The 26,626-nt window shown below is 37.1% G+C and overlaps 1 protein-coding gene across 10 annotated transcripts in view; it reads right to left on the bottom strand.

The window, feature by feature from the left end:
- AIG1 (androgen induced 1) overlaps nt 1-26,626 on the bottom strand; it is a 313,034-nt gene that overhangs the window by 21,028 nt on the left and 265,380 nt on the right. For 9 of the 10 annotated variants that reach the window (XR_004029374.1, XM_030809771.1, XM_030809774.1 and 6 more), the window contains one exon: nt 22,263-22,925. Coding sequence is in view for 9 of the 10 variants with exons in the window: in XM_030809771.1 (XP_030665631.1) it covers nt 22,888-22,925 (38 nt within the window). In the remaining variant the exon portion in view is untranslated. Of the gene's footprint in view, nt 1-19,814; nt 19,994-22,262; nt 22,926-26,626 lie in introns of those variants that run through there. The other variant, XM_030809769.1, reaches the window with a different exon arrangement.

Here is a 26,626-nt window from a genome sequence, read left to right as displayed (position 1 = left end):
TGCCACATCAACCATCTGCTACCCATGAATATTAGCTTTCAAAGACTCACAGTAAAAGTTGTTACTGTGCTTTGTTGGTGATGGCCACAAACACAGGTCTTACCCAGAGTGTGCAGAAAAATTGTGGGTGATATTTTGTGTTCTGGTCATGTTAAATTTACTGTTTGGGATTTTATAGCATAAATGTTGGACTCTTTAGACTGTAACCAGTGCATTTCTAGAATGTGATCTCTTTCAATGTTGACTATGCTGTTGCCGTCTACACACTGTCACGAGGGGCCCGTGGGTAGGGTAAGAAGGCAGTCCCATTTGTGCAAGAAATGTCCATTCCTCATCTGGTGTGACTTAAAAACATCCTGGGAGAGCACAACCACACCAATCAGAGGCAAGAGAGAACATCAATCAGAAGGCCAATTGATGCTGCAGGGCAATGTTCTCAAAGGCCCCCCAGTGGGCTAACTCTTTAAATATTGACATGACCAGAACACAAAATATCACTTACAGTTTTTCTGCACACTCTGGGTAAGACCTGCATTGGTGGCCATCGCTAACAAAGCACAGTAACAACTTTTACTGTGAGTCTTTGAAAGCTAATATTCATGGGTAGCAGATGGTTGATATGGCATCATGAGTAATGATGTAACGAACATTAAAGAAGTGGTATTAGGGAATTGCAAAGGTAAGATGATCTATGCTGTTTCAATGCAAACAGGTTCCAGCACGGTGAGTAATAACAGCACTGCTACATTTTCTCAAAGTGAGAGACAGAACAAAGCTAGAAGCTACACCTTTGGTAATAAAACAACTGGAGGAGATGGTTTCTGGACCTAGCTTCCAGGGGACTGCCTGGCATATTGTATGAAGCTGATGGAAGGGGCCAACTGACCAACCTGGGTGTTAAAGGTGGGAGTGTACAGGGCAAAGGATTCTTGCTACCATGGGCAAAAGACACCTGCTGCCTGTAGGTGCTGTGATCATGGGCAGCATTGCAGTCAGGATGTAGATGGGTGAGAGTCCGGGCATGGGTCCAAACATGTGGCTCAAACCCAAGGCTTGGCAGTGACTTCTTGGTAAGCCAGAGTCCTGAACTTGCTATGTGTCTGACATAAGTGAGAATCGCTCAACATCAGCATGTTTTCAGCATCATTCTGGGAGACCAATCTTGCATGATCCTACAAGAGCAATATTGTGTTGCCTGGAGGGAGCAATCTGCTTGCCAAGCCTCCCTCCTGGAGCTGGATCTTTGCCATGGGATCCTGGGATAACCCCAGAGATGTGAGTCCCTGAGTTCCTTGGGCTTCTGGTTGATATCATGAGCAGTGTAGACGGTCAGAGAAGGGAGAATCTGGGCGCAGGGCCTGTGAGAGTCCCAGTCCAAGCTCAAGGCACCCTGCCCAGATGACATTGCCAACCCCAACAGATTCCAGGCAGCAGAGCATGACTTAGAACATCTTGAGGAGGGCATGCCAAATGGGGTTTCTGAAGCATAAGGGCTCGAAGCAGAGGCCGGTTTTTTTTGAGTCCAAAGGCAGTACTGGATATCAGGGTGATGTAGGCCTTATAGAATGAGTTGGGGAGTTTCCCCCTCTCCTCTGTAGTCTCTGTTTGTATGGGATTGGTGCTATTTCTTTAAATATTTGATAGAATTCACCAGTGAAGACATCTGGGCCTGGAGTTAACTTTGTGAAAATCAAATTAGGAATTAAATTTCTTCAGTTTTTATAGGGCTACTCAAGTTTTCTTTCTTCTTGAGTTCATTTTGGTAATTTTTGCTTTTCAAGGAATTTGTCTATTTTATCTAAATTAAAATTATTGGCATAAAATAATTCATAATATTCCCTTATTACATTGTTAATGCCTATAGGATTTATTATGCAGTTTAGTATTTCCCCTCTTTTATTTCTGATATTGGCAAATATTTGTCTTCTTACTTTCTTGAGCAGTCTAGCTACAAGTTTATCAATTATTTTCAAAGAAATTGCTTTTGGTTTCATTGCTTTTCTCTATTGTTTGGCTGTTTTCTATTTTATTAATTCTTGCTCTTATCCATATTATTTTCTTCCTTCTTCTACTTCAAGTTTATTTTTATTCCTTCTTCTACCTTCTTAAGGGGAAAGATTATTTTAGTCCTACTTTTCTAAAATAAGCATCTACAACTATACATTTCCTTCTAAGCACCCCTTTAGCTAACAGCACACAAATTTTGATATGTTGAATTTTCAATTTTACTTAGTTGGATTTAATTCCATTGTAGTTGAATAATATATTTAGTATGATTACAGTATATTACAGTATATCTGTGGAACAATGTATATGTAATTGGACACCCACAAAAAGAAGAGAAAAAGAAGAGAGTCAGAAAAAATATTTTTAAATATTTCGAGACTTGTTTTATGGCTCAGTGTCTTTTTAAATATTTTGAGGCTTGTTTTATGGCTCAATGCAGGGTCTATCCTGATGTATATCCCATGTGCATTTGAAAAGCATGTGTATTCTGTAGTTGTTAGATGGAGTGTTCTATAAATGACAATTAGGTCAAGTTGGTGGATGGTGTTATTTAAATTTTCTATATCTTTATTGATTTATTCTAATTACTCTATCAATTACTGAGAGAGAAGTTTGAAATATCCAATTATAATTATGGATTTGCCTATTTCTCTTTCAAAACTATTCTTTTTTGCTTCGTATATCTTGAAACTCATTTGTTAGGTGCACGCACATTTAAAATTGTTATGTCTTCTTGAAGAATTAAGTCTTTTGTCATTATAACATGTTCATCTTTATTCTTGGTAATATTCTTTGTTGTAAAGTTTACTTTGCCTATAATTAATATAGCTATTCCCCCTTTCTTGTGACTAGTGGTATATTGTCTATATTTTTAATTCTTTTAACCTGTGTCTTTATTTTTAAAATAAATTTCTTATAGGTAGAATATACTTTTGTCTTGCCTTTGTGCTCTTTCTGTCTCTTGTTGAATAGTTTAAAGTTTCTGTCTCTTGTTGAATAGTTTATTTACATTTAATGTAATTATTGAGTGATTGGGTTTAAATATAAAATCTTCTGATTTATTTTCTTTGTCCCATCTGTTTTATGTTTCCCTTTTTTTCTTGCTTTCCATTAGATTGTTTTTATTAACTTTATTGAGAAATTACTTATTTACAACAAACTGTGTCTTCTTAAAGTGTATACTTTGTTGAGTTTTGACAGTTGTAAACTCACATGGAATCACCAACATAATCAAGATACAGAACACCTCAATAATAGGATAGTTTTAGTATTCCATCTTATCTCCACTATTAGTTTATTAGCTATACCTCCCTTTTTTAGTAGTTGCCTTGGAGTTTACAAATTGTATCGTTAATTTATAATAGTTTACTTTCAAACAGTATCATACCAATGAAGAATTAACGAAGAAACTTACAGCTATACACGTTCATTTTCTCCCTCCCATCCTTTGTGCTATATATAAGTTTTCAGATATTTTACTTCTAAATATATTTTAAACCCCACAGCACGTTGTTTTATTTTTTGTTTTAAACATTCGCTATCTTTTAAAGAGTTTATAAGATGAAAAAAATGACTTACATGTAACCACAGATTTGCCATTTTTAATGTTCTTCATTCTGTGTAGAGATCCAAGTTTCCATCTGGTTGCATTTACCTTCTGCCTATAGCACAAGTTTGTTGACAAGGAGTCAACTTCTGTTTGTCTGTAAAAATCTTATGTCTTAATTTTTGAAAAATTTCTCTGGGTATGTCATTCTAGACTGACAGGTTTTTTCAGCACTTTAAAGATATTTTTCCATTTCTTTGGGCTTGCATCATTTCTGATGAGAAATCTATAATAATTTTTATCTTTGTTCCCCTCTAAGTGTACCATTTTTTTCTATGGATGTGGTTAAGATTTTTCTCTTTATCACTTGTTTTCAGCAATATGATTATTATTTCTCTTGAAGTTTTCTTGGTTTTTTATTCTGCATGGGGTTTGTTGAGCTTTTTGGATTTGTGGGTTTATAGTTTCCAACCAATGTGAAACATTTTCTGCCATTATTTCTTCACATATTTTTCCTTCCTCTCCCCTTTTTCTCCGCTTTTTGTGGGTGCCCAATTACATACATATTATTCCACCGATCACTGAGGCTATGTTGAATTTATTTCCTCTTTTTATTCTCTGTGCATCAGTTTGGATAGCTCCTATTGCAATGTCTTCATGTTCACTGATTTTTTTCCCCCTGCAGTTTCTAATCTGTTAATCCAGTTCAGTGTAGTTTTCATATGTGAAAGTTCTATTTGCATTTTTATATCTTCTATTTGTCTCCAAGACATGTTAATTTCTCCCTCTGCCTTCTTGTCATAAGAAATATATTTATAATAGCTGCTTTAATGTCTTTGTCTGCTAATTTCATCTCCTTTATCAATTCTGTGTCTATTTCTATTGATTAATTTTCTCCCCGTTTTTGGGTCAAGTTCTCCTGCATCTTGGCATGTCTAGAAATTTGATTGGATGCCAGGCATAAATTTTATGTCTTGAGTGTTGGACTTTTTTTTTTGGTCTTCCTTAAAGAGAATTGTGATTTATTCTGGCAGGTGGTTAAATTGCTAAAGATTAGTTTAATAATTTTGAGACTTCTTTTAAAGCTTTTTAAGAGTGGGTCTAGAGTAACCTTTACTCAAGATTTGTAATAAACATCTGACTCTTCCAGGGTCTTTACTGAATGCCCTGTATGTTCAATGAGGCCTCTTCACTCTGGCTAGTGGCAACTTGAATGGTTTCTGGCCTTATGGGAACTCTTCTATTTATTCAGTTTATGGTGCCTCAGCAACTGTTCTTTCCCCAAAATTGTAGAGTTTTACCTAATTCATGTGCAGACTGAGTCAGCCAAAAACTAGAGGGGATGCCATACAGATTTCTGGAGCTCTTTCTCTTCTCCACAAATTCTAGTCACTTCAGTCTCCCTGAGCTTTGGTCTCCTTAACCCAGTGAGACCACCAGGCTTTGTTTGGGATTCTCCTCTTAGTGCTGTAATCTGGGAATTGCCTCTAGGCAAAAAGCCAGTGCTCACAGAGGGCTCACATCGTTTATTTCCCTTTCTTCAGAGATCACAGGCCCAAACAGTTCTGCTGATTAATGTTTGAAAAATTTTTTTTATTATATTTTACCATTTTTCTAGTTATTTATAGTCGTGTATGTGTGCACGCATGCATGTGTGTGTGTGTGTCTGTGTGTGTTTGGTGATCCAGACCCAAGTATTTGGCAGGAATTACATGGAAGCAGAAATTCCCCAGATACAATATGCTTTGAACTTTGCCTCAATATTCTTTGAGTAAGAAAAAAATGCTGAAGATTGCTAGGATCTCTCAGAAATGAAAAGCTGTTTAGTCTTAGACATCCTCCCCTTATCTATATTACTTCCAGTTCTCAGAAAACTTTTTATCCCAGAGCTTTAGTTGGAGTTTTGAAATCAATATAGTGATCTCCCAAGTTATAACTTAATTAGTGCCAAGATTACGGTCTCAAGTTGAATTAGTTTAAATGGAAAACTTAGTTCTTAGAGGCAAAATGTTATAAATTGGGAATCTGTCTTGGAAAACCATTTTGCAATATAAAAATTCAAAAATTAATGACTACTATAGTATGAAATTAATATTTTTTAAAAGTGATAAAGTGGTCATAAGGGACATTTGTGCTTTCCTGGAACAGCCAGCTAGAGTCCATAGTTCAGGATAAAAATTGCCAAATATCTCATCTTTCAAGGGCAGAAAAATGGGTTCTTAATGCCAGTCCTCCACTGTGGGATTTGCTAGCAGAAGGCATTTAGCAGAACCAGTTTCTTAAGCCACACTCCTTTGGGTTTTATAAAATAAAGGACACAGAGAGGGCAAGGATATGGGAGCACTGAAGGAAGCAGAGTCCATAAAGCATGAACAGTGCCTTTTCCCTCCTCTTCCCTGGTGGAGAGACTGGGAGGCAGGGAGCAAGGAAGTTTCAATGTGTTCCACCCTGTTCTGATGAAATCTGTGTTCTCCAATTTCCCTATACCCCCAGGAAGAACTATCAGGGTGGGGGCCTGGGGGATGCCACTTAGCTGGCAGAGCAGTTGATGCTATTGTTGCTGAAACTGTGAGCATGCCCTAGGGCAGCCTATGATCCTCCCTTGGCTCAGCAAGGAGGGATGAGTAAATGCCATGGAAGATAGTCTGGGTTTATCAGAAGCAGAGACTTTTGGGTGGATTGCTTGTTGCCATGGCATTAAGGGAGAAGAGGACAGGACAGTGCAAGGGTGGGCCCCCATGGAGCTCCCTAAAGAGCTAACAATTTCATCATCCCCACTCGAAAGACATTGCTAGCACTTGATGTTGGTCCCTTTGTATTGGACTGAGAGGCAGAGAAGGAACTCACCACCTCTGATGTCATCTGCTATGAAAGCACAAGTCGTTCTCCTTCTCCAGGGACCAAGGGGAAAGAGAAGGGAGAGGGAGTTTTGGAAGTTTGATTTCAAAAAACCCAAGATTAAATATTAAACCTGAGTGGGATAAAGAAATAAGATGTCTGGCCTACTCAGAATGCAGGGCTATGGGCCCAGAATATTTTGTGCTGTTTGAAAATGAATAAATTTCATTCTTACATACATCTATGTTGAGACAATTTCATTAAATATTAATATGCTTATGCAAGTATGTGAAAGCAAACATAGCATTCAGATAGCTTTTTTGTTGTGTTTGGTTTTACATGCTTGTGGAATTCCTTTGAGAGGATTTTAATTCATGGACTGTTTTGACTGAGCTTTTAAAAATATATATTTTTCATAAAGCTTGGACATAAGATAACTCTCTTTCTTTCTGGCAAATCTCCCTATAGTAAGCATAGACATTTGTCATTACTTTAAAATTCTTTGAACTGTACTCAAAATTATGATCATCTGTCCCCAAAATTTTCATTACTTCGTTGATGAGTAGTCATGAAAGCATCTAAATATCTTTGAATGGCAAATGCTGTTTCCACGGTACTTCTTCAATGATCCTCAGTGCTTCCATTTCAATCAATCACATACATGAATTTGAATGATTTTGACTGGCTTATCAGCACTGGATAATTGCTTTGGCTTAATCAGGGACAACATTGTTGGCCACCCAATTATTAGAAAATCACAATCATGAGTTTTAGATATTACCATATGGTTATTACTATATGTACTATTCAGCATAGTACAAGAGTAGCCTACATAAATAAGTAAAAATTCTTATACATTAGTTCCATTCCTGCTATTAAAATATTATCACAAACTTAATGTCTTAAAATACACATTTATTACTTAACATTTCTGGAGGTCAGAAGTCCTCAAATCAAAGCATCAATACCGTAGTACTCCTTTGGGGGCTCTAAGGGAGAATCCATTTTCCTTCCTTTGCAAGCTCCTAGAGGCTACGTGCATTCTTTGGCTTGTGACCCCTTCCTTACATCACTCTGATTTCTGCTACCATCATCACATTTCTTTCTCTCATTCTGACTTTCCTGCCTCCCTCTTATAAGGACCTTTATAATTATTACACTGGAACCACTGGATAATTCAGGATAACCTCTCCATCTTAAGATCTTTAATTAATTAATTATTAATTTTCTTTTTCCAGAGGTGAGGCTAGAAGCACATTTCTCCCTGTGATTGCAGACTGAAGATCAGTCTTTACATACAGGCACAGAGAGAGAGAGAAAGAGAGAGAGACAGAGAGTAAAGCACATTCTCCTGAGAACTAGTGGGGGGAAATAGGAGGTTCCAAGGCAGAGTTGATTTCTTTTCTCACCACACAGTGATTATACAGCAGTAGGTAGAGTCATCCTGATGGGCTATGCTGCTGGGCAAGCCAAGTTGCTGTGATGGGTCAGTTGGTGCATTAGCCCACCTGGACTGGATGGGTGTGTCTTAGTGCCTTCCTAGCACCTGGAGAGACAGTGCTGGGTGTGCTGCTAGAAGCATGGCTGGGGTTTAGGCTCTGGGGTTCCCAAAGCAAACTAACCCACCATGAGAAAAAAAAAAAAAACTAGACAAAACAAAGCAAAGCCTTAATTCTAATGACATATTATATTTTCAATATAGCAGTGATGCACACATTTAAATTGTTGCACTGTAAGTTGAATCAATTTTATGTCTAAAACTTACAGCTATCAACTTCTGTAGACGTCAATGTAGTGGTCAAATAAAAACGTTATTTGCTGGGGGAGGGGTTTATTTTTTTTTTTTTTTTTTTTGTTTTTTTTTTTTTTTTTTTTTTTTTTTTTTTTTTAATTTCATTCATAGTACAAGATTTTAAAAACAAAATTTACCTACCAAAGTCAATCCTAACAGAAAAGAAAAAAAAAAAAAAAAAAAAAAAAAAAAAAAAAAAAAAAAAAAAAAAAAAAAAAAAAAAAAAAAAAAAAAAAAAAAAAAAAAATAACATTGGAAGAAGACACTGTAAAGTGACTTTTACATCAGATAAAAAAAAAAAAAAAAAAAAAAAAAAAAAAAAAAAAAAAAAAAAAAAAAAAAAAAATGTGAAAAAATTTACAATGATCAGAAACTCAGGTAGATGAAAGAGAACACAGACAAATGATACAAAAAATAGAAAAATTTGTTTGAAAAAAAAAAAAAAAAAAATAAAAAAAAAAAACTAAAAAAAAAAAAAAAAAAAAATCAAAAAAAAGATAAGCAAAAAAAATTCTAACTGAAACAGTCTTTGAAAAAAAAAAAAAAAAAAAAAAAAAAAAAGCTGTGTCACATGGACATAATTGAACAAATATCTCATTTGATAAAGAAAAAAAGCAAAAAAAAAAAAAAAAAAAAAAAAGTTGCAAAAAAAAAAAAAGCTCAAATCCAAGTAATAAAAAAAATTTTCTCATATATATTATAGTCCAGAGGCCAAAAGTCAAAGACAAAAAGAAAATTCTAAGAACACCAAGAGAAAAATGTCCCCATCAGACTAATGGTGAATTTCTCAGAAGAAACTTTACAGCCCAGGAGAGAATGGGATGACATAGTAAAAGTACTTCAAGAAAAAAATTGCCAGGCAAAATCTATACCAAGCAAAGCTATCCTTCAGAAATAAAAGAAAAATAAATTATTTCCCAGACAAACAAAAATGGATGATCACTAGCAAACAAAAATTCATGATCACTAAAGTAGTTCTACAAGAAATGGTAAGGGATTCCTACATCTGAAAGCAAAAGGACAATATCTACTTTTGTGAAAAAATATGAGGATATAAAACTCATTGATAGAGAAGATAACAAAGAAAAAGATAAAAGAATCATATATTAACTCTGAAAATCCCCACCAAATTGTAAAGGTAAACAATAAAAGAGGAAAAAAAGAATCAAAGGCTATATAAAACAACCAGAAAACAATTAACAAAATGACTGGAGTAACAACCTTGAATGTAAATGGTTTAAATTGCCCAATTAAAAGACATAGGATAGATGAATGGATTTTTAAAAAAGACCCAACTATATGCTACCTGCAAGTAATTCGTATCACCTGAAAACACATAGACTGACAGTGAAGAAGTGGTAAAAATTTTCCTTGCAATTAGAAACCAAAAGCATGTAGTCATAGCTATACTTATATCAGGAAAAACAGGAAAAAACATAAAAAGAGATGAAGAAGGCCATTCTATAATAATCAAGTAATCAATTCAGCAAGAGGATATGACAATTATAAATATATGTGAACTCAATATTGGAGAACCCGGATATAGATAGTGCATACTATTAGAGCTAAAGAGAGAAAGAGAGAGACACAATATCATAATGGTTGGGAACTTCAACACCCTATTGTTAGCACTGGACAGATTAATCTCGTCAGAAAATCAACAAAGAAACAGATTTAATCTGCACTTAGACCAAATGGACATAACAGACATTTACAGAACATTTTATCCAACAGCTGCAGAATACACAATATTCTCATCAGCACTTGGAACATTATTCAGGATAGACCACACGTTAGGCCACAAAACAACTCTCAACAAATTGAAAAGAAGTGAAATTATATCAAGTATTTCTCAGCCCACAATGGGCTGAGAAAAAAAAAGTGGGCAAAAGATATGAACAGACACTTCTCAAAAGAAGTCATTTCTGTGGTCAACAAACATATGAAAAAAAGCTCATCATCACTGGTCATTAGAGAAATGCAAATCAAAACCACAATGAGATACCATCTCACACCAGTTAGAATGGTGATCGTTAAAGTCTGGAAACAAAAGATGCTGGTGAGGATGCAGAGAAATAGGAATGCTTTTACACTGCTGGTGGGAGTGTAAATTAGTTCAACCATTGTGGAAGTCTGTGTGGTGATTCCTCAAGGATCTAGAACCAGAAATCCATTTGACCCAACAATCTCATTACTGGGTATATACCCAAAGGATTATAAATCACTGGCCACCCAGAATCAAAGCCAAAACATCCTACCAAAGCAACACTATAGCTACACCCACAAGGAAAAGTCTTACCCTACCAAAGCCAATCCAAAGGATTATAAATCATTCTACTATAAAGACACATGCACACATATGTTTACTGCAGTACTATTTACAATAGCAAAGACTTCGAACCACCCCAAATGCCCATCAATGATAGACTGGATAAAGAAAATGTGGCACATATACACCATGGAATACTATGCAGCCATTAAAAAGAATGAGTTCATGTCCTTTTCAGGGACACGGATGAAGCTGGAAACCATCATCCTCAGCTAACTAACGCAGGAACAGAAAACCAAACAGTGCATGTTCTCACTCATAGTTGAGAGCTGAACAATGATAACACATGGACACAGGGAGGGGAACATCACACACTGGGGCCTGTCAGGGGGTGGAGGGAAAGGGGAGGGAGAGCATGAGGACAAATACCTAATGCATGTGAGGCTTAAAACCTAGGCGATGGGTTGATAAGTGCAGCAAACCACTATGGCACATGTATACCTACGCAACAAACCTGCACGTTCAGCTCATGTATCCCAGAACTTAAAGTAAAAAAAAAATCTCAACAAAGAGGCCTAGAAGGAACATACCTCAACATAATACAGGCCATATATTACCATCCCACAGCTAGCATCATACTGAATGGGAAAAAGCTGAAAGCCTTTCCTCTAAGAACTGGAACAAGACAACAATGCCCATTTTAACCACTCTTATTCAATATGCTACTGAAAATCCTAGCCAGAGAAATTAGGCAAGAGAAAGAAAGAAAATGCAGCCAAATTGGAAAAGAGGAAATAAAATTGTCCCCATTTTTAGATGACCTAATCTTATTTATAGAAAAGCATAGAGACTCTACCAAAGAACTCTTAGAGCTGATAAATTCTGTAAAGTTGTGTGATACAAAATCAACATGAAAAATCAACAGCATTTCTATAGACCAATAACAAACTAACTGAAAAAGATATCGAGAAAGCAATCCCATTTATAATTACTGCAAAAAATAAAATACATAAGAATAAATTTAACCAAGGAAGTAAAAAACTCCACAACAAAAACTACAAAACACTATTGAAAGAAATTAAAAAGGATATAAACGAATGGAAATTTTATAAGTATGATTAGAAAAATTAATATTGTTAAAATGATCATACTACCCAAAGCAATGTATAGAATCAATGCACTCTTTATCAAAATAACAATGATATTCTTCACTGAAATAGATTAAAAAAAAACCTCCTAAAATTCATATGGAACTACAAGAGACCCCAAATAGCCAAAGCAATAGTGAATGAAAAGAACAAAGCTGGAGCCATCATGCTAACAGAGTTCAAAATATATTACAAAGCTATAATAACCAAAAGAGCATTGTAATGGTACAAAATCAGACATGCAGACCAATGGAACAGACTGGAGAACCCAGAAACATACATATTTACCAGCCAATTGATTTTCAATAGAGGCACTAAGAACATACACTGGGGGAAAGGACACCCTCTTAAATAAACAGTGCTAGGAAAAATGGACATTCATATGCAGAAGAATGATAATAGACTCTTATTTCTTACCTATACAAAAATCAATTAAAATTAAAGACATAGGTGAAATGCTTCAGGAGATTGATTAGGTAAAGATTTTATGGTTAAGGCTTCATAAGCACATGCAACAAAAGCAGAAATAGGCAAATGAGATTATATTAAACTAAAAAAGCTCTGCACAACAAAGAAAACAACAGAGTGAAGAGACAACTTGTAGAATGTGAGAAAATGTTTGCAAACTGTTTTCCTGACTATGGGCTAATATCTAGATTATACAGTGAACTCATAAACTCAAACAACTCAACACCAGAAACAAATAATCTGATTAAAAAGTGGGCGAAGGAACTGAATAAACATTTCTCTAAAGAAGATATACAAATGGGCAACAAACATATAAAAAAAAGCTCAACATCACTAATCATTAGGCAAATGCAAATCAAAACCACAATGCAGTATCATCTCACCCTGGTTAGAAATGACTACTATCAAACAAACAAAACATAAGTGCTGGCAAGGATGTGGAGTAAAGGTAACTCTTATACATGGTTGGTGAGAATGTAAATTAGTACAGACATTATGGAAAATAGTACGGAGCTATCTCAAAAAACTAAGAATAGAACTAGCATATGAGCCAGCAATCCCAGTATTGGGTACTTAGCAGAAGGAAAGGAAATCAGTATACTGAAGGGATATCTGTACCCCTATATTTATTGCAGCACTATTTACAATAGCTAAGATATGAAAGCAACCTATATGTCCATCAACAGATGAGTGGATAAAGAAAATATGGTGTATACACACACACACACACGCACGCACACACACACGCACACACAAGGGAATACAATTCAGCCACAAAATATGAAATCCCGCCATCTGTGCAGCATAAATGAGCCTATAGGACATTAAGTGAAATAGGCACACGAAGAGAAATACTGCGTGTTCTCACTCATATGTAGGAGCTACAAAAAAATTCAGCTCATGGAAGAAAAGAGAATTATGGATACTAGAGGCTGGGAAGGGTAGAGGGAGGGGAGCTTGGAGAGAGGTTAGTTAACAGATCTACAAAATTACAGCTAGATAGAGCAAATGAATTCTGGTGTTCTGAAGCTCTGCAGCATGAATATAGTTAACTATAATTTATTGGATATTTTTAAAAAGCCAGAAGAGGGGATTTGGAATGTTCATAACACAGAGAAATGATAAATGTTTGAGGTGATGAATATGCCAGTTTCCCTGATTTGATCATTATACCTTGTATACATGTATCAAAATGTCACACTGTATCCCATAAATATATACAATTATTACATGTCAACTAAAAACGGAAAAATGTTGCTTCATTGAAGGTAAAAATATAACTCATTTGAAGCTAGATCTGACATCCCCAACTCCTCAGAAAAATAAGAATAACAGAGTTGTGGATATTTGTGTCTCATTTATGACTTTAAATGGGAAAGCCTTTGGTGTTTTAGATGGTTATTCCTTATAATGATATGGGATATTTTTATATTTTTCTTTCACTAATATGATCATAAATCAATGTTAAATTTTCTCAAATGTCCTAGAACAACTATAGACAATATCATGATTTTTTTCTTTCATGCACTATTGAGATAGTAGTGTTAATGAAAATTCTATTAAGCCATCCTTGAATTTTTAGAATAGAACTATTTAGTCATGAAAACATATTTAGTGCTGAATTTATGTTGCCAATATTTTAGTTAAAGCAAGTACATTTTTTTCTTTGTTGGCTTTTATAAGGATTATATTAACTTTGAAAAGTAATTTGGGAAGTGTTTCATCATTCTGCAATCTTGGAACATTTAAAATAACACAAGAATTGTTGGTTGAAAGATTTTTTAAGGACTTGCTCATAAAATGCTCAAGACCCAATTCCTTTTTTGGAGATAGTTAATGAAAAATTAAAATGTCTTCCCTAAATGTAAGCTTATTAAAGCTTTCTAATTCTTATTGAATCAATTTTCCCTGAAAATTGTACATTTTATTGAGTTCTAATAATTTGTGTCCATGAAGCTAAAAAAGTTCTATAATTAACAATTTTCTTCCCATCTGTGTTTATATTGTCAAGTATTCGTGTTTCTCTCTCTCTTTCTTTCCAGTTAACATGTCATTCATTTGCATATTTATTGATACTTTTATAGGTGAGATGCTGTATTTATTAATCAATTTATCAATTTTGCTGTTTTTCTGCTTATTTAACTTCTGCTTTTATTTTTATTATTTCCTTATATTTCTCTACGATTTGTTTTTGTTTTCTACTTCTTCTGCTGAATATATAGTTTGTTTTCTTCATTTAGTTTTGTATAAAAATAAAATCTAAGGCCACATTTTTTTGTGTGTACAGCTTTGGCCACATTCATTAAGTTTAATTATGAGGTATTGTGCCATTATTTCCTGAATAAATTGCAATCCCTTTTTAATTTTCCTATTTAACATACTTTTCCTTCCTCAAAGAATTAGTTTTAAGATTATTAACTACCTTTTTCAGAACAGGTAATATAATTAAGTTTTTCAAAAATAAAAAAATTAAGTGTATAATGAACAATCTCCCACCAATTCTATTTCCATTTTATCAGTCCTGTTTCCCCCTCTACAATTTAAATGGACAATTTTTTACACTTTTATATATCCTTCTAAAGTTTTCTTACGTGTATACAAGCAAAAATCCATTCTTTTATCTCCCCCACATCCTTTTTGAAAAGCGGCATGCTATACACACTATTCAACATATTTTTTAGAATTTAAAGTAGATTTTTAGAAAATTTTCAGTATCAGTGCACAGAATGTCATCATTTCTTTTCTCTCTTCTTCCTTCTTTTTACAGCTCCTCCTTTTCATAGTAGTCATTAAATGGAGGCATCATGATTTCTAAAAGCAGTTTCCTATTATTAACATTTCAATTGTTTCCATTTTTTCCTATTACAAACTTTGCTGCAATTAATAAGCTTAACATATGTGGAAATATGAGTTAGCATAAGTTTTGAGTAATAGAACTGCTAGGTCAAATGATTTGTGCATTTGTAATTTTAAAAGATACAGACAAATTCCTTTCTATAAGGATTCTGCCTGTTTGTACTTCCACAAGCAATTACGAAAGTGTCTACACTCCTATTCAATAGAACGCGTGGTCAAAGGCTATAAGTTATGACAATCCAATAGATACAAGAGATATAAATGATATTCAGTGTGGCTTTAATTTGTATTTTTTCTTATTATGATTGAAGTTGCATTCTTTTCATTTGTTTAAGAGATACTTTGATTTTCTCTGAATTATTCATGTTTTCTTGCCATTATTTTCCTATTAGGTTGTTGTTTTCTTTCTTTTTTTAAGCATCTCTATATACATTAGGAAGATAAGCCATTTGTAAAACTATGTCAGGGTAAAAGATGCAAGATACAGATCCAACTTTTTTTATCCAGAGCACTTTCCAGTTGTCCTAATGATATTTATTGAATAACCTATCTCCTTCCTTGCTGATTTGAGGTACAACTTTTATTATATTCTAAATTCCCACATGTATTTATTTCGATTATTGTTCTTCCTATTTTGTTCTATTAGTTGGTGTATTCACAGTCAATTTCATACTGCTTTCTTAAATGAGGCTTTTATAATATATTTTAATATTTGGTTGGGCTAGTCTTCTAGTTCTTTCTCATTGTTTTTTTAACTCACAGCTTTCCTAACAATTCTTGTTTGTTAATTTTTACATATGATCTTAAAGATTAACGTGTCTAGTTTCAAAAATAAACAAAGAAGCATATAAATAAAAAACAAAGGTTTGTATTTTTGAATTATAAATTGACTTGGAACTTGGTATCTATGATATAGTCTTGCTTTCTAAGCACATGGTATGTGTTTCCATTTCTTCAAACCTTCTTTTGCATCATTTAATAGTTTCAAAATTTTTTTCACAAAGTTGTTGCTATTGCAAAGGGTCCTTTCCTTTCATTATATCCCATTACATCTTACGTATAATAAAACTATGGATTTGCATATATTTGTACTCTATAACCTTATTATCTTAATTTCAAAGTCAGCTTTCAGTTTATTGTTTTGGATGTGTGTGACAGATTGTAGTTTCCAAATCTAGCCACCAATATTTCATAATCACATATATTCTTTTTACAATGTAACATTGATAGTTTCTTATCAAGACATGGGGATTTACATTCCCTGTCCTTGAATTTAGGCCAGACTATGACTGCAGCAGAAGTGACACTATGTGACTTCTGACTCTAAGTCATATTAAATAAAAACTTTTCATTTGGGCCTGCTAAGATCCAGGCACCACATTGTGATAAAGCCAAGCAACCACATGGAAAAGACACACAGTGACATTGAGTGAAGCCGAGAGGCAATGTGGAGAGGCCACATATAGTTGTTCCAGTCAGCTTAGCTGAGGCCTCAGTCAACCACTAGCAGTAATCACTGGGAATATAAGTGAGCAAAACTTCAGAGGATTCTAGCCACCAGCCTTCAAGTCACCCCAGCAGATAACCAATGGCACATAGACAAGCTCAGGCTGCCAAGTCCTGCCCAAGTTGCAGATTCATTTGCAAAATAAATATTCTAAACAACTAAGTTTTGAGATGGTTTTTTGGCAGTAATAGATGCGGATCACAAGGTCAGGAGTTTGAGACCAGCCTGGCCAACATAGTGAAACCCCGTCTCTACTAAATACAAAAAATTAGCTGAGTGTGGTGGTGGGCACCTGTAATCCCAGCTACTTGGCAGGCTGAGGCAGGAGAATCGCTTGAACTTGGGAGGTGGAGGTTGCAGTGAGCCGAGATCGTGCCACTGCACTCCAGCCTGGGCAACAGTGCGAGACTCCATCTCAAAAAAAAAAAAAAATCATTCATCGGCAAATTGTAATGATTTTAGATTTTTTGTTATAATTTTTATAACTCAATTTTTCTCTGGTTATGATCTAGGGATAAGAACAACACACTCAATGCGACATCTGCTTCCTTCAAAATCTAATAAGACATACCAAGCAATGTGCTTCTTTCATAGTAGTAATGCATGCAAAATGAAACAATTTGATTTTACTTTAGAGGGCATATATTGATATGTCTCATTCAGATCATTGCAGCCCTAGAAACTTCACAAAGGTAGATGGCCTAATTTTTTTTAAAGGGGGCCGTTTATCTATTACCCTCTGGCATGCCTGTGTCTTCTCAAGTTATCTAGGGTACTTGCTGAATTCTTCAAGCAGTGTGATATAATCAGTGTAATAGAAACTTGATTTCCCATGGGACAGTTAGACAAACAAGGTCACTGTGGACTAAATCATGATATAAAGCCATGATTGAAATAACCTTGAGAAGGCAATCCTAAACAAAAGGAATAAAGCCAGAAGCATCATGCTACCTGACTTCAAACTATACCTCAGGGCTGCAGTAACCAAAATAGCACGGTGCTGAACAAAAACAGACACATAGACCAATGGAACAGAATAGAGAATGCAGAAGTAAGACCACATGCCTGCAACTATCTGATCTTCGACAAACCTGACAAAAAAACAAGCAATGGGGAAAGGATTTTCTGTTCAATAAATAGTGCTGGGATTACTGGCAAGCCATATGCAGAAGACAAAACCATACCTCTTCCTTACAGTATATACAAAAATTAACTCAAGATGAACTAAAGACTTAAATGAAAAACCCAAAACTATAAAAACCCTAGAAGACAACTGACGCAATACCATTCTGGGCATGGGATTGGGCAAAGATTTCATGATGAATACACCAAAAGCAACTGCAACAAAAGTAAAAACTGACAAATGGGATCAAATTAAACTAAAGAGCTTCTGCACAGCAAAGGAAACTATCAACAAACTAAGCAGACAACCTAGAGAATTGGAGAAAACATTTGCAAACTCTACATCTGACAAAGCTCTAATATCCAGCATCTATAAGGAACTTAAATAAATTTATTAGAAGCAAACAACCCCATTAAAAAGTGGCCAAAGTACATGAACAGACATTTTTCAAAAGAAGACATACATTTGGTCAACAATCATGAAAAAAAGCTCAACATCACAGATCATTAGAGAAGTGCAAATCAAAGCCAAAGTGAGATAGATACCATTTCACACCAGTCAGAATGGGTATTATTAAAAAGTCAAAAAATAACAGATGCTGATGAGGTTGTGGAGAAACAGGAACGCTTCTACACTGTTGGTGGGAACGTAAATTAGTTCAAGTATTGCGGAAGACAGTGCGGCGATTCCTCAAAGGCCTAAAAACAGAAATACTATTCAACCCAGCAATTCCATTACTGGGTATATAACCAAAGGCATAGAAATCATTCTATTATAAAGACACATGCATGCATATGTTCACTGCAGCCCTATTCACAATAGCGAAGACATGGACTCAACCTAAATGCCCATCAATAGTAGACTAGATAAAGAAAATGTGGTACATACACACCATGAAATACTATGCGGCCATAAAAAAAGAATGAGATCATGTCTTTTGCAGAAACACGGATGAAGCCAGAGACCATTATCCTTAGCAAACTAATGAAGGAAGAGAAAATCAAATAGTGATGTTCTCACTTACAAATGGGAACTAAATGATGAGAACACATGGACACATAGAGGGGAACAACATATACTGGGACCATTCAGAAGGTGGAAAGTGGGAGGAGGGAGAGGATCATTTTACATTTGTTGTTTATTTATTATTTATTTATTAAAACAACTAATGGGTACTAGTCTTAATACCTGGGTGACAAAATAATCCATAGAACAAGCCCCCATGACACAAGTTTACCTATATAACAAACCTGTACATGTATTTCTGAACTTAAAAGTTAAATGAAAAATATTTATAACACATGCACACACAAACACACACACACACACACACACACACACACACAAAGAAATAGCCTTCAGAAAATATAGTGAGGGCATTCTGCTATTCTTGCAAGGTAAAAGAAATTTATTTTTATTTTTTACAGACAGATGATGTAAACCTTTATTTCAAAACTGTATCATATTCACTTTCTGAAAAGACATGGACCGGGGGACACAGCTTAAAACCCTGGGAGGCCAGATGCCGGCATCTTCCACGTGGGAACACAGCCATGATCACTCTAGGGCCGATGTCTCCTGGGGCTCTCAGGCGGCACAAGACAGATGCACCGGTACTGTGCAATCCCAGTTTTACTTAGAGCCACCTCTTTTTTGGGCGGGCATTAGTCCTCATTTCATGCCAGATTTTCACTAGAGGCTCCCTGTTCTTCCAAATCAGTTCAAGACTGTAAGTAACATACTATATTCCAAAGAGAGCTCCCCCAAGATGTGCTGCATAGTCAAAACATTTCCATCCCACGATCATTCCTGCCATATCCGTGGCATTAATGAATTTTAGGGCATTTCCTGCTGTGAATGTGAACATTGGAAGAAAATAATGGCAAGCCTCCCTTCTGGGATCTTAGTGCTGACAGCTGCAAGGATCATCATGATGGCGCGAGATGCACCAAGTGATGGTCCATATCTTCGTGTGGCAACTTTACACACATAACTGACAAAATTGGAAATAATACCTGCAGATAGGTACATTGCCATGAACTGTTCTTGACCCAGAATGTTCACTATAGTGAAGGAGAAGCTCCACAAAACATACATATTTGCTGCCATGTGAAATAAGGAGAAATGATTGAATGTTGATAGCAACATTGGAGAACAACGGACCTTTGAGGCTGGATTAGATGTGAAATATCTATCACTGTCCACTGCAGAGAAGGCACTCTCCACAAACAGAATACAAGGACATTTGCAGCTATGATACCTGAGTCCGCTGGCCATCACTTAGGTTATTCCACCGCTTGTTAATCTCCTTTCTGAAGTCTCCTTCCTTTTGTGGTCTTATGCTATCCAACCAATCAGCTTTTATGCCATCAAAATAACTCTGGACCCTGGATTTCAGTGATTCATATTGCCAAAAAGCAGCTGATCCAAATGCACAGCCTGTAAACCCAACAGTAAAAAAATAAAGGTTTTATGAGAGTCTTTACAGGATAGGGAGAAAGATAAAAGACTGTTTCTTCCACCAGAGGAATCAAAGCACTTCTCTTGTATGCTTCACCACTTGTTGCCTTGTCTGATCTTCAAGGTTCAACCTTACTGGGTTCTTTTCTGAATCCACATTTTTCCTGAATAAAGAAGTTAAACCTGCGTGTGAGCAGCTGCGGCGGGGCTAGAACCGCGGTGAGCTCCTCGCAGCTCCCACTGCCCACCAGCGGAGCCCACGCTGAGCTGCAGCCCCAGCCTCTCTGCACCCAGCCTCGCCACCCCATTTTCCTGCTAAAAGAAAATTTTAGGATGGGCGTGGTGGCTCACGCCTGTAATCCCAGTACTCTGAGAGGCCAAGGCAGGTGGATCACCTGAGGTCGGGAGTTTGAGACCAGCCTGACCCACATGGAGAAACCTTGTCTCTATGAAAAATACAAAATTAGCAGGGCTTGGTGGTGCATGCCTGCAATCTCAGCTACTCGGGAGGCTGAGGCAGGAGAATCGTTTGAACCAGGGAGGCAGAGATTGCAGTGAGCTGAGATGGTGACATTGCACTCCAGCCTGGGAAACAAGAGTGAAACTCCATCTCAAAAAAAAAAAAAATTTTAGTACCTTCATTTGATATGCCAGGGATTGTATTGTTTTACTCCAGCAAAAAGACTTCTGGAAACACTGCTATCCGTGGAGCCACCGCCTAAGTAAGCTTACAATAATTTATCATCCTCCAAAATTCATCCATCTTTTGTACACAGTTCGTATTAATTTGCTGTTACTGACATAGCAAAATGTCAGTCCACTGACTGGTGGCTTAAACAATATTAATTTATTTTCTCAAAGTTCTGGTGGCTAGAAGTCCAAGATCAAGGTGTCAGCAGGTTTGGTTCCTCTGAGTCCTCTCCTTGGCTTGCAGTTGGCCACCTTCTTCCCATGCCCTCACATGGTCTTTCCTCTGTGTATGTACATTCCTGGTGTCCCTTTGTGTGTCCAAATTCCCCTTTTTACAAAGACACTACTCAGATTGGACTAGGGCCCATTTTAATGGCCTCATTTTAACTTAATCCCTTCTTTAAAGGCCCTGTCTCCAAAAACAGTCATATTCTAAGGCACTAGGGGTTAGGGGTTCAATATATAAATTTTAGGGGGACACAGTGCCACAATGTAACCCATAATAGAGGTCAGACAGGTAGGATACATGTAGTTGTGATGGAAACCAACTCTGGATCCTTCAAGTCTTTGATCCTGTACTAATTGCAGCAGTCATTCCAAGGGTGTGGTATTGCTGTGCTTTTCTGTTTTGGTGGATTTCTGCTTGACTTTTCCTACTTAAAATCCCAGCTCCATGAGTTAGGAAACTAATATGGTAATGCTGCTAGATGCATTCTATATTTCTATCAATTTTGCTTTCAGAAATGGGGGACATATAGAGTGAATGTGTGTGGGAGAAAGAGAGAGAGACAGAGAGACAGAAGGAAGAGAGATTTTTAGCATTTTTTACGTTTAAATGTAACTGTAATTTTAAATTAAATTTTTTGAGTTTAAATTTCTTTCAAATTAAAAAAGTTAATGTTTTTCATTTTTTAATTTTAAAATTTAATTATAATTTTGGAGTGAATGGTTTTATATCATTTGTGGATTTCTCTCAACATTGGGCAATCAATACTTACATTTGTGTTAAGTAACATTTTATAATTTATATAACATATTTTTCATATTAAAAATAATTACGCTCAAAGACTTTGTAAAATAGTTTTTTTAAAACAATTTTGTGGCCGGGTGCGGTGGTTCACGCCTGTAATCCCAGCACTTTGGGAGGCCGAGGCATGCGGATCACGAGGTCAGGAGATCGAGACCATCCTGGCTAACAAGGTGAAACCCCGTCTCTACTAAAAATACAAAAAATAAGCCAGGCGTGGTGGCGGGCACCTGTAGTCCCAGCTACTCGGGAGGCTGAGGAGGCAGGAGAATGGCGTGAACTCAGGAAGCGGAGCTTGCAGTGAGCCGAGATCGGGCCACTGCACTCCAGCCTGGGTGACAGAGTGAAACTCTATCTGGAAAAAAAGAAAAAAAAATTTGTTTTGGAGTTATCAAAAAGACTCACATTTTTTAAAACCCCAAAATTATAGGAAAGAACCAGGTTCGGTAAACCCATTTTCAACTGGTAATAAAAATAAAAAGGAGACACTAATGCTGTCAGGATTTTGAGATGCACAATGCAGACGTCAGGTTCAGGGTGGCTTTGTCTTTATTAGTCAGAATTTGCATCTAGGAAAAGTTTCACATGATTAAACCAAGAGATGCAATACACTCAGGCTTTTCATGAAATTGACATAATTATTACAAATGGTGCTCATCTGAGGCAACTGTGACATTATGCAATGAGAAACATCTGTCCCCTTCCCTCTCAGGTCCCCATGGTGGCCTAGGTTCATGATTACAGCCACCTTTAGGACTAAATACACAAAAGCCTTACTCTATATCTGTCCCTTTGACTTTAACATAGTTCTCAAAAAGAAGTGCAATAAACTTTTATTCTTTCTTGATTAGATGGAGTTACAATTGCCAAAATAAAAATCCAAGGTCCAATTTTGGTTTTAAAATTAGAAAAGGAAAAAGTTATTATCAATAATGACTTTGGAAAGAATTCTTTAAAACACAGTGAGGGTGAGTTCTTTTGGAAACAACTGTATTCTATGTTTATACATATTTATATATAAAAGGTGTTCTCATTGGGGGAGGGGGGTGCTGATGCCACCAGTTCCTTTGAAGCCTTTTCTCCCCCACTGCCAATGCCCGAGGGGAACGAGTCTTCAATGGCGGCTCAATCTAGCTCTTGCGTTTAGACTTGGATCTCATTCCAATTTAGGCTTTTCTTTCTCTTCTTCCATACCTAGAAATACAGGCAAAGTGTTTTATTTGAGCATCAGATTAAACTACGAGCAGTTTGTTTAATCTGGTTTGCTAACACTACTCACACATCCACTCATCTGCCCTCACTTCTCCCATTCACCCTCCTGACACACCCCCCTTTCCCTCCTAGCTAAGAAGGAAAGCCATGCACAAGTTTCTCCAGAAACATCCTCAGTGACCTCTCTTCCCCACCCTTTCCACAGAATCAGGACACAGCATCTCTGGGACACACCCAGCTCCTATGGCCTCTAGGAGACAAGGCTGCAAGTTGATTCATGACTTGCTGAGTTTGCATGGAAATCCCAGCTAGACTGCTTTTTAAACCAGCTTCTGGCAACATGAGGTGTGCAACTCATGAGTTTCAAACAGACTTCATTTATTTTTACTTTAGTCCTGTCCCTTCCTAAGGCAAGGACTTTGGATTTTAAAAAGCCATGCTTTTTTTTTTTCTTGTTTTCTTTTTAAAGTTCATAGAGAGTTTATTAGCCATAAGAGCTGTTTGTTTCCATACTCATGAATCTTAAACTACAGTTCTCTCTCTATTCAACCCAATCCTGGTAGAGTCATGTTTTTCTTCCTGAAGGACTTGTATGTACCGGACCAGTAAGACCCTTTGCCTATTGTCTGTAGAGAATAGTCAATGATTTTTCACGTTCCTGAAGATGAAAATGTTCATCATTTTTAGGAATTATAGTTGAATCTGGCAAGTGCTTCTTGCTTTTTTCTTTTTCTTGTACCTAAACATTTTTTGAATCATACCAAATTCTGTTTCTTTGTTTCAATAGCAAAAATGAAACAAAATAACTTAAAATGCCACTTTGCAGGTTTTGTTAGTATTCTTTCATAAACTGCAAGCTTTCTGAGGGTAGGGCCCTTCCCTATTTTGTTCCCCAGCACCTAACATAGTGCGTGTGTCTCACTGCAGGAGCTCAATTAATCTTTGTTGAATAAAATTAATAAGCAATGAACACAGAGAAGACCTCAGAAGCCTGGACTAGTGGAAAGCAGTAGAACAAAATATGGGACTGCATAATATGAAAATTATAAAATTTAACCCCCGAGGGTCATAATGTTAGGGCTTACAATAGGAAGGACTCCCCCACCACATAACCCCAGCTCCTGGTATGTGTTTCGTGCTGTCAGAGTAGTGGTGGTGGAATGTGGGTAACGTGCTCTGAACGAATGTCCCCAGATGGTCTTTTATGTTTGGTTTTCATGGCTAAGGAACTGGCAGAGATCTGGAGCACTTTTTCCAAAGTCCTTCTCAGAGATCCTATGAAGGAAAACTTCAAATTGAGGAGTAGGGACATCTGACGGGAGGAGGAACAGGTTTGAAGGCAAGAAGGTACAACATGCCTTCGTTGTTGGGTAACCACGGAAAGAAGAAAACAGCACAGATTCAGCTCAAATAGCACACGTGTCTTGAACCTCAGCTCTGTCCATATTCCCTCTCCTGTGGAGAAGCTATCAGGGGCTAAGAGCAGTTTGCTTTTCTTTTTAAAGTCTGTTTTTTCCAAAGCGTTCTCCTGCAGATGGGTTGACTTGGCAGCAGTGCTGGAATCTTCAAAAGCGCGGGTGGAGAACGGCGGGGGGCGGGGGGGATATTCATTGACCTAGAGAGGGAAAATGGCTTCCCACCTACTTTAGTTTGGCAGCTGTGAGGTAGAGAGAAAAAATTAGACAGCTGTAAATAATGTCTGCAAGAACCAGAGATAAAATTTTCACGCAAAGGGCAGGAAGAAACCTATCGCGAAGCGGAGGCAGGATACACTTTTGGGACGAGAGCGGACAAGAGTGCTGGGCGCTGAGGGAGTCGGTCACATGCCCTTCCCGCAGGCCGGTGGAGGGCTCCACCAGGGGGGCAGTGCTGGGACATCGCGAGACCTGGATGGGCCTGGGCGGAAATGACCTGCACGGGTAGCTGGAGGAGAAGAGGTGCAGGTTTCTGCACACATAGACCTCTCCTGTCTCCCCGCTTGCCTACTTTCTCTGTCCTCACACCAACCTTTTGGTTTTGAAAAGACTCATTTCTGGTTTTACAAAATGTAGCTTTAATAAGACTGGTCAGATATACCAAAATTGGGATAAAGTCTTAGCTTAAGTAAAGAAATATTTCAGCTGTGAAGTGTCTCCCCGCCACCACCCCGCCAAACTGCTACATCGAAGTGCTTAACTCTCAGTACCTCAGATTGGGAGAGAATGCCAAGGGTGTGGCTGGACAGCCATGTGCTAACGAAATTAGGTACGTGACTCACGGATCCAAACAACCTCCACAGTAGATGCCAGAAATAGAGAGGTGGTTATCTGAAAAAGATCCGCGGAGTGCCCTCTTGTCTGACTGCTCGGACCCCCACGACTTGCATGGGAGGCCAATAAGGTTTTTGAGAATTTTATACCAGCAGAAACTTTGACAGCATGGACTGAAAGGGAAGAGACAGGATGAAATGAAGGACCAATGGCTTCAAAGATGGTTCAGTGACTGGCTCCTCCTTGGTTGTAGAGGGTGGAACTACTGCCCAGGGCTATGGGGGTGGGGCTCCTGTGACCCCGCGCCTGGAAGGCAGGGCTATGCATCCCCTCCCCTGTGAGCCCTGAGGACAGAGCATCTAGCCAAAGAGGATTATTTTCAAGCCTTAAAATGGAATGGAATTTCCCCCGCTAGCTTCAGACTTGCTTGGGAACCATGATTCTTTTTTTTTCCCCTGCAACTTCTCCCTTACAGAATGGGAATGTAAATTCTATGCCTGTCCCACCGTTCTGTTTTGGAAGCAGATAACTTTTTGTCTGGTTTCCCAGGTTCACACACAGCTAGACAACAATTTTGCTTTAGGATGACTCATACCCTGAGTCTCACACATACCCAATTTAACGATATTTAAGATGAGATTTTGGACTTGAGAGTTGATGTTTGAAAGGCGTCTGGGGTTGTTGGGATGGAATATTTTCATTGGGTGAAGGACATGTATTCTGGTGGGGAGAGAGTGAAGTATTATGAGCTGAACTGTGTCCCCCGCTTCCAAATTCATATGCTGAAATCCTAACCCCGAGGATGTGGTTTTAAAGTCAGAATGTGACTTTACTTGGAGGTAAGTATTTACAAATGAGGTCATCAGGGTGGGCCCTAATCAAATACAACTGGTATCCTTATACAAAGGGGAAATTTGGAGACTGGACTGAACATCAGTTAGAAGGTACTGGCTCTGCCATCACCTATTCTGGAGGGTCACTTGAGATTTTGAGGCCTCAGTTACTTTTGGTGAAAGGAAAGGGTCGGTATTGATGATTTCCAATCTCTCTTTCAGCAGTAAGATTCTGCAATAATGTGATTTTTATCTTGAAGTTGTAGCTAACATAAGTTACCCAAGTAGAGTTGAGCTATTAAAAACCATTATGGAAAAAGGAGGGTGGCTCCAATGCAATCTTCCTTCTTCTTGGGGGATTGTATAGTAATTGATGTGAAATAATCAGGATTGTAGTACTGTACTCCCATGTCCTCAATTCATCCTAACACACTGCTTTTAGTGAGTAGTTTTTGACTCAATAGCTAACAGAATCAGGCAGCTAATGTGACTGCGTAAAGTGGCCAGGTGAAAACGAGGGAAAGTTAGTCACCTAAAGCAGATAACTGATACTCAATTCTTTTTTCTTTTCTTTCTTTTTTTTTTTTTTTTTTTGAGACAG

This window comes from Nomascus leucogenys, chromosome 3, assembly GCF_006542625.1.
Source record: "Nomascus leucogenys isolate Asia chromosome 3, Asia_NLE_v1, whole genome shotgun sequence".
Lineage (NCBI taxonomy): Eukaryota > Metazoa > Chordata > Mammalia > Primates > Hylobatidae > Nomascus > Nomascus leucogenys.
This window is presented reverse-complemented; position numbering and strand designations above follow the sequence as displayed.